Source organism: Pyxicephalus adspersus, chromosome 11 (assembly GCF_032062135.1).
Source record: "Pyxicephalus adspersus chromosome 11, UCB_Pads_2.0, whole genome shotgun sequence".
In the NCBI taxonomy this organism is placed as follows: Eukaryota; Metazoa; Chordata; class Amphibia; order Anura; family Pyxicephalidae; genus Pyxicephalus; species Pyxicephalus adspersus.
The window spans coordinates 35,592,616-35,602,173 of record NC_092868.1 but is presented as its reverse complement, the minus strand read 5'-3'; the positions used below and the strand labels follow the sequence as shown (position 1 = coordinate 35,602,173).

Sequence of the window (9,558 nt, the reverse complement as noted above, 5' to 3'; positions counted from 1 at the left end):
AGACTGTCTGCAGAATGTAACCAGCATTACCATCTGCGACGGTATCCATAATATACATTACACTATACAGGTTCCTCCCTCCATATTAAGAAGAGATCAGCTCTTGTTTAGAATATCTCAGCTGCAGGCAGTGCAAGTCCTCCTGTGTATTTTCTTTCAAGAAAAAAAAAAGAAAAAAAAAGAAAAAGAAAAGCGACATCCACATACAAGTTCATTGGACACTGTAAACAAATATATTACAAAATGTATTTTTTTTATTTAGGATTTAGTTCAATAAGTGGTATACAGCAATAAATCAACATATCTGGACGATGAAGTCATTTAATTCCGTGTCTCATTTGAAAGCTACAGCAATCCAGCACTGTTATTTTCTGATACAAAGCTGTAGCATTTTATTCAGGCAGCGACATCTCTGTCGACCATCAATTCCCTATGATATAACTAAGCAGGTCAAAGAAAAGTGGCACTGAAAGATGGAAGGAGTGCCTCACTGAATGCCAGGACAAATTACCATTTTTACTCTACATGTAGCTTATTTTTATCTGTGGCAAATCTGTATTAGATACACCAAGAGATGTAAATAAAATGCAAATATGTAACATACATTTCACACAAGCTTCAACTATACAGTTTACAAGTTGTTTGGCTGGTTTTCTGCCATTGGCATTCCTTCCACCAAGAGCTGGCCCAACATCATAGATTTGGCCAGTCAGGGCAGCAAAATTTGCCAATAACTATGTACTGTGATGGTCTATCTAACTAGACATAAATATGTAAATTAGCTAGACCTCCTACTAGATAGTTATGGTTCATTTTACTGATGTGGCAGATTAAACCAAAGCAAACTCTGATGTGTGGCTAGCTTTTAGCAACTCTGTACTTAGAAGTAACCAATAAAGTAACAGTGCATCTATGCAGAAAACACAAGGACTTGATTGCAGATACCTTTCTAGTGCCCAGACTTTACCCCACCACAAAATACCAGATAAATTTAGGTAAGTGGCACACTGTACACCTTCCTCACCACCCATAATGCAGTGCTTGGTGCCTGTGCAGCCAAATACTTAGGGCAAGCCTATCGATTTAAAAATACTGACTTTCAGGAAGTCAGATATGGGTTGCTGGATCTGTAGGCATGGAGAAGGGGAAAATGCCGAAATAATAGGAGCAGGCACCAGGTGCTTCTATAATCTTCACAGTTACTTTCTATACTTCTAGGTACAAAGCTGCTTTAAGGCAGACTTAATAATGTCAGTTTCAGAAATAAACTAGAATGGAGGCAACCAAGAAAGCCACTCTGCTGTTTGGGTTCAACTTTCATTCTGTTGGCTTGCATTATATTTAAATTGAAACTGCTAGCTTACCATCTGTTTAGGCATTACTCAGACTTGTATCAATGCAGCAAAAGCCAAAACATGTCAGGGAGCCTGGGCCCACAACTCCGTTTGGCAGCAGGAGAGCTACAATGGCACCTTGTGGCCAGTGCGGGATCGTACAGTGCAGACAGGAATGGCCTTGAGGTCCTTTCATAACTGAAAGTAGCACACGGTAGTGGCACATGTAACCTCCGAGTTGCTATTCTCTTTGTATCCTCAGCTGAAAGAGGTAAATTGTGTCTCCTCCTCGTCTGCGCACCCTATGTGTTACTACATTGAGGTGACAGCTCAAAACCACTGTCCTTCAGAATTACTTATGGAAGTCTTTCTGTGCACATTTCAGAACACATAAATTTTGTCTCTTTCTACATCATCCAGATCATCATCCAGGTACAGCAGAACCTGTAATGAGAAGGTGCAGTTGTCAGAGGAAATATTTGTAACACATTTATTTGGAAATAAGACACATACTATGTCTGTCAAATCATTTGTACAGTACATGTCATTCAAAATGTGTGGTTACATCTAAAGGGTTACACATGAGATTAAGGTTACAACAGTGTTGTGGTTTGGGCAGTTTTTCAAAGAGGAATGATATCCACTGCAATGACTTTACGCCACAACTTTTTAGATATAAATGTTTGTTTAGAGTCAGTGCCCTAGAAATGATGGAGAGATCAGCAATTTGCAGCTTCTGTAATTCTCTCTGTGAAAGGCTCCTTAGCATTCTCAGCTGTTGACCCAGTAGTATACCTTAACAATTAATTAATTTGAGCCCAGGGAAGGACTTAAGTGAGGAACTAAACTTGTTTTTGGGTGATGGCTTCTGCTATAATATACACATACTCTCCTGTGTGCAGCCACCCTGCAATGACGACAGGTCCACAACTTGTTACACTGCATCCTCGGAAGGTACCATTTTCAGACTTCCAAGAGAGATGATAGAGGGTGCAACTCCTGTGCCACCAGGAGCCAGGGTTTCATCTATTTTTTACAAAAGAGACACTGCATGTCTCTCTTGTCAATTAGCCCTACCTCTTGATGACTTTTTTTGAGTTTAGCTGGGGCCCTAAATCTTCATTACAATAACCACTGCTCTAGACTTTCTCACCCTTGGTAAACCCTACACATGTAATATTTTCTTCTAATTACCTCCTGTTAATAAACATAACAGTCAACCCCTCCTCCTCCTCCCACAACTCCTAAAGCTCCATCTTGCCTGCCTGGGTCTGCTTGTTTGAGCGTTGGCAGCTGGTGCCACCAGAACCACTTTATTCAGCCTTTATCGATCACAGGAATTTTAACATGCAAGCAGTGTTCCTACTAATTCAGCAATAACTTGTTACACCAATGTGACTTGAATATTGTTTAGTGGTACAAAGGAGTACCTAAATAAACAAGTCAGTTCTAATAGACATTAATATGACTACAATGCACTCTACTAAGTGTGGTTGAAAAAGTGAGATGATAAATGTACTCACAAGGAAGGAACCGAACATAGCAATCGAGGAGAGGAAATGCCAGATGTCATGGTCATCAAAGAATCCAAGCAATATGCATTCTCTGTTGTGCTCACGAGACTCCGCTGGAGTTTTCTGAACACAAAACAAACAGTTATTACAAAAAGTAAAGGTGCAGAAAACACATTTTAAGCAGTGAGTTGTAGAACACCCATTTGGAACATAAATATTCACATGAATTGGAAATGTACAAAACTTTTTCACATGGTATGTCTTTTGCTGCAGGTTACACTTAAGGAAAAATAAAAAAATGAGGGGCAAACCAGATGAAAGTTTAGGACTAACACCTAATAGCATTTTTTAAAGTTTTAGATAGAGTGTGGAATTGTTAGAACCTTTATTGCTTTTTAAGTCTCCTCCTTAAAAATCACCCTCTTCATTTGTCCCGGTGACTGCTGTTGCTAGAACAGAGAATAATGGGAAGACACAAATTTTGCAATTGACACCAAAGAGGTATTTAAGGGAAATCTTCCAAAACATACACTTGTTCTTCACTTTTTTCTTTCTGTTTCATTTGTGTATTCAAATCAGGAATAGACAGTAAACCTCCCCAACAGGGAGTTTTTAATTATATACTTGCACACATAAACCTAAATATGATCTAATATTAAGACAAAATGATAGTTCAGTAAAAAATAAGACCCAGTGTTTTATATCTTTATATGCTGTAGCTGCCAGGTGAAAGAGATGTTCTACTGAATGAAGTTCTGTGTGGTACAATATACAAGAACATATGCCATGGACAAAAATCATTAATTTAGCACAATAAGGTAGTTGAGTCAAAACGGTCATGTCTTATGCACTATAGTACTTATTGATTATAGTAAACTTTTTACAAACTTCAGCAAAACAAACTGAACTTATAATGGAAAATTCCCAAATCAGTAGATTTAGATATACAGCTGCTAAAATAACCTCAATCCCCTCAAGGTTCTTATTGGACAGTGGGGCTACTGATCACATTAAAGAGCCAACAGGAAAGCTCAAACTTTACAGCCGAGCCAGGCAAATTAGTTGCCTAATACCGGTCAGCTGCTAACTTCCTATCAGATTCACTTCAGATCCAATAGTTTAATTGGATAAGAATTACACATTTCGACAAATCGTTCTGTTCTGTAACTGAAGCTTTTTTCTGTATACCTCACCTAATTCATATTTTTGTTTTCTTTATCTAGTTGAATGATTTATAAATTCTTTGCTTACCTGCCAAGTGCTGAGCCCCTGGAAGAAAAAGAACAGAGCGAATCCCCAAACTACTGATGTGCAGATAATGCAAATCAGCGGGGCAGGAAGAATACGCTCCCCGCTGCGCAGCTGAAGTGTGGGGGGAAAAAAAAGGAAACATTATATAAAGAAAATGTGCCAGGTTCCAATATTACCACCATATAAATGGTTATTAACCTTATTATAGAATGTTTATAACTATTCTGAAGATTGTACAAACAACCACATTCTATGGGGTCATCAGCCACTGAGATGGTGTTGTATAATTTTACAAGAATAAACAAATTGTCCAAATATAAGTATTGTTCTAAAAAATAAAGGCGATTTAATTGACATGGTTTGATTTCTTTTACAATCTTTACAGTTTTACAGTGCATATACTTTTCACAGATTCATAGACTGATTGATTTATCCTAGTCAGTTACCAAAACGGTTTTATTGAAAGCAAAACTGTATTATAAAACTGCTATGTAGAAAGCAGGCTGCTTCACAAGGGGAAGTTCAGAAAGTGACACAAAATTTTCTCATCTATAAGCATTAGTTTGGTTTTTGTATGTATCTTATCTAAACTGTATTGATAAAATGTACATGCATTCAATCTCGTACCTTCATTATAATGTAGAAGGCAAAATACAGTAATAAGTTGCAGATTCCAATGGCAAGAAGATATGAGGCAAAATCATTAGGACGTACAATAAGGCCATATGCAGCCCTGTAGACAAAAACAATATATGTATTAATAGCTATAGATACAGGCAGAGAGTAAAATGCAAACAATATTATTAATACCCCCCCCCCCCAAAAAAAAAAATATTATTAAAGCTGAACCCCAGAAACAAAAACTTGCCATTAGGGTGTCCAAATTCTGTACATTCTTGAATTTCTGTTTGGTTTTGTTGGTTTTATCGTTCACCCCTCCAGACAAAACAATCTTCTTCTAAAAGTTGAGCAACCACTGGCTCCATCATGTACAATAAAGGACAGGCAGTGGCTGCTGCATTGTTCATGATGGGTCAAGGAGCAACCCACATTTTGGGGCTGTAAGGGAAACAAGCTAGATTGCCAAATGCTGGAAAAATAAAGACTTACTAACACTACTACCTCCCCAGCCCAAGCCTTTTTATGAGAAAGATTATTTTAGGGTTGTAGATAACAGGGAGAGTTTGTGTCAGTGGATCATAGATAAGGGAATCATTCTCACTGATGAAAGCCCTATGCATTAAAAAAAGCAGACACAACCTTCTGGAACTAAAGAAAATTACTTCCCGATATAATCAGGTGCAATAAATGCTTCCACACATTCTTTCCCATGACCTGCCCACCCTCATCCTTGGTGACTTTAATGTTGCAGAGGATGACCCCAACCATCCTTCATCAGCCAAACTGCTCTCTATTACGGCCTTCTTTGGACTTGCACAGAACATACACGGCCCCACACATATTGCCGGACACACTTTAAACCTGGTATGTTCCAAACTCTGCAACCTCACCCACCTTGACAACTCACCATTTCCCCTTTCTGACCACAACCTAATCACCTTCAACCTATCGAACTCTTGCCCCCCCCCCCCCCCTTTCCCACATCCCAGAGGTGGCCGATGTCGGAGAGATATCCGTAACCTTGACCAAACCTTTTCTCAAACTGCCTTACGTCCCTCACCCCAACTCTCTCCAAAATCACCTCCCCAGATGAAGCTGCCATCCAGTTAAACCACTCTCTTTCCTCTGGATAAAGTTGCCCATCACCTTCCACGCTACCCCCACCCTGCCAACCCCTGACCCTGGCACAACAATCACACCAAACAGCTACAAAAGACTGTTCGTGCAGCTGAGCGTAAGTGGAGAAAATCTGGCCTCACTGCTGACTTCATGGACTACAAAGCCAGACTACAACACTTTACACTGAACTCACTGTCACCAAGCAAAATTATTTCTCCGCTGTCATTCCCTCTAAAGCTTCCAACTCAAGCAGCCTTTTCTCAACAACTGACTCCCTACTAAACCCCACACCTGGCTCCCCCACAACTACCTTCTCTGCCCAAGACATTGCCACCTACTTTAGAGATAAAATTTACATAATCAGACATATCCATCCCTTCCACCTGTAAATCATCACTGGCCTCCCTAAGCCCTGTTACTGTGGATGAAGTCTCCTATCTTCTCTCATCATCTCCATCTACTACCTGTGCACTTGAACCAATTCTCTCTGATCAACTTCGTGCCCAATCCTCCACCCTGGCCCCCATCCTAACCCAACTATTCAACCTTTTCGCTCTTCGGGGCAGGGTCCTCTCCTCCTGTGTCACTGTCCGTATTTGTCTGTCATTTGCTACCTCTATTTAATGCACAGCACTGCGTAATATGTTGGCGCTATATAAATCCTGTTTATTATTATTATTATTATTATTATTAATATTATTATTAATAATAATGTTCACTGATGAAAGCCCAATGCGTTAAAAAAAGCAGACCCAATCTTCTGGAACTAAAAAAAATAACTTCCCGATATAATCAGGTGCATTACACACATACTAGCAACAACAGCAACATATTACTCACTCTGTGATCAAACAGATTTAGGTAGTAATTCTGTCACGAATGCACTAGGAATACTTATACAGAACTACCGGTTGTAGCTACACCTATATTTGGGCCATTCGGAGGGTCAGCAAGCTATAGTAACATGTTCAGGTTTACAAAAAAAGCTACATACCTACAGATAATTGCTGGGAAGCATCTAACATACATGGCTACATGGAAAGTTTTTTTTTTTTAAGTATGATCAATATTATTGGTGTAATTATAAAATTATGTTTTTGTTCTAATTTCAAAAATGTCAGAAAATGAATTTTATACCATGTGGATTGCATAGCAACAACTATAGGAGATCAAAGAAATGAAGGATCTAAGAAGTTATTATAAACCCTTTTAACCCAAGTTAAATGTTTCCTATTGTGTTTACTTACAAAGACCAGTTAATGATGTTTCCCATGACAAGTAGTACCATGCGATCCTGAAAGAATTAAGAGATTTGATCTTAAATATTGTGGGAGACAGAAAACATGTACAGGACAATGTAAATACTTTTCTCTGGTAAATATATGTAAAATAAATATCATGACCGGCTATAGGATGCATCTTTGCTCTTGGCTTTACAGCTTTGCAAAAATGTTGGCAGAGTTCAATCCATTACCAGACAATAAGGACCTCTTTTTCCCTAGTTTAGTCGATAGTAAGGGGCTGAATAACAAGTACAGAAAAATGAAACTATCGCTTTACAAACTTTGTGGGCAGGGTTTGACCCCGAATTCAGAGAAGCTAAACCCCTTGTACCACTTTGAATTTTTTTTTTTTTTTACAGAAAAGGGCGTTTTGGCTAACAAAGGAATGCCAAGCATTTTGTGGTGTTTATGTGTTTGCTGTGTGATAGAATTTTTACACTTTAATATACTTAAAATGGCTAACAAATCTGCTTCAAAAGGACCCTATCTCGGACTAGGACTGCTGCCTGACTCATCCATATTGGATGTGACTTTAGCAGCCTTACACATTTCACTCAAGTGACATTCTGTAGCATTCAACTGCTATCAATTACTCATGTTTGCGGCTACAGAACAGCCCCTCATTTATCTAATAAAAAGAAAAAGAGGTTAATTGTAGTAGATGTCACACAGCAGAACACAGAATAATACCAGAGATGGACATATTACAACTAGTTCCTGATTGGTTTACTTTTATCTGCTCTAACCTTTGTCCACCTCATGTTACTCTTTAAAATTGATCTTTATGCAAAGAAGACACTTACCACATACATTGGAGGGCTACACTGTCTGACACAGTCTGTGTATAGAACCTGAAGGATCCTGCGAATGATTCCAGAATCTGATGGGATACAAGTGGTTGGACATAGAAATTGATTAGTCAAAGTAAACAAATCAAACGGTGATCTAAGTCTTCCTGCTTTTATCTGTCAAAACTGTCCATTACCTAGTCTCCAGCGGCCCACATAATAGAGCTGGGTGCTCAGAACAAGAGTAAACACTATATGAATCACAGAGAATACAATCCAGAATATGGTATTTCCTTTTCCAAATACCTAGCGCAACAGAAAAGAGAATTAAAAATTATATAGAATACAACACTAAAAATTTTCATATATGTATTTAACAGAAACAAAAAAGGTTAACACTGTATAAATCAAGGTTAACAAAACATGCAGAATTTGTGTACACAATGGTGCTACTAAATTGGTAGAATTGTCTGGATCTCCACATAGCACAGGTAAATGTTCAAGTTGTCTAGGGAAACAGGAAAAGCAGCAAGATTTGTTCCTGTGATGGTAAATAAGTCCCAGCTGACCAGTTGGATTTGTTTGTAAACATGGTCATGGAAAATGAGAGAAGGAGGGACAGGGCGAACAACACTCCCCCAAAATATTAAGATCAAATATTTTGGGTGTCTTAAAAGACCGGCAGAATAAACTATCTTAAAATAGCAAATTACCCACTGTGTGTAAAATACTGGAAAATCTAGATATATTCCACGGTACATACCACACCAAGGACGGAGAAGAAGATGACAATAGCTAGGCAGGCATATGCACTATATGCGCTGGCATTTATATCCGGATGCCTTTTCTGATACAGCTTCAGCATGCACAGACCAGCAATCATATACATAAAGGAAGTATCTACAAAAGGAAATGAAATTAAAAGAATGGAGCAGCAAAAAGACTGGAAATATATAAATATATTAAATAAATGGGTAAACACAAACCAAACTGGAAGTTGGTATAGTTGGGGCATACGTGATAGCATGCACTTAGTAGTCCCTCCATCATCAGAGCGGTGCCCATTGCATAGAAAAGACCAAAGTGCTTGGGAATCCCACATTCCTGCACACAAAATAATAATACAAAAATTACACCATGAGAGTTGTAGGAATGTACAAAGTAGTTCAGGTGGAAATGACTACATAAGATCCTTTATGTACAACTTCGAGGAAAAGTCTGAGGTCTTCAGAATTTCTGTGTAAATGGTTCTAATTGTAATCCCATCTTCATCTAATTTCTCTCTCATCAGGCTCATTTTAGTATAAAAACACCACACAATATTTTCAACATACAGATAATAAACAAACAGATAAAACTAATGGGGATTAATAGAGGACAAAAAAAGTAGATAAACACCTAAAAATACAAGACCAGTAAGAGTCATGTAAGTAAAGAACTACATGTACTGCAACAATTGGTAGATTTGATAACTGGATCTCACTAAGTATTAAAAGGTGGAGGGGGAGTTAGTTTTGATCGGTGTAGGATGGGAGTAGGGGATGGTCAAAACAAGACTATTTACAAATGTAATCTAAATCTGTGACATAACCTCTAACCATGTTTAACAATTAAATTGCCACGCACTTGGTTTCACACTGTTTGCCAG

General features: G+C 38.3%; 1 protein-coding gene across 7 annotated transcripts in view; it reads right to left on the bottom strand.

Moving 5' to 3' along the window:
• Positions 1-234: 234 nt before the first annotated feature.
• The window catches only part of SIDT2 (SID1 transmembrane family member 2), a 35,092-nt gene continuing 25,768 nt past the window's right edge, over positions 235-9,558 (bottom strand). For all 7 annotated transcript variants that reach the window (XM_072425963.1, XM_072425964.1, XM_072425961.1 and 4 more), the window contains 9 exons: positions 8,897-9,014; positions 8,674-8,810; positions 8,108-8,216; positions 7,926-8,002; positions 7,087-7,133; positions 4,727-4,832; positions 4,100-4,210; positions 2,858-2,971; positions 235-1,778 (listed from right to left, as the gene is read on the bottom strand). In XM_072425963.1, coding sequence (XP_072282064.1) covers positions 1,716-1,778; positions 2,858-2,971; positions 4,100-4,210; positions 4,727-4,832; positions 7,087-7,133; positions 7,926-8,002; positions 8,108-8,216; positions 8,674-8,810; positions 8,897-9,014 — 882 coding nt within the window. In that variant the 3' untranslated portion in view covers positions 235-1,715. The remainder of the gene's footprint in view (positions 1,779-2,857; positions 2,972-4,099; positions 4,211-4,726; positions 4,833-7,086; positions 7,134-7,925; positions 8,003-8,107; positions 8,217-8,673; positions 8,811-8,896; positions 9,015-9,558) is intronic.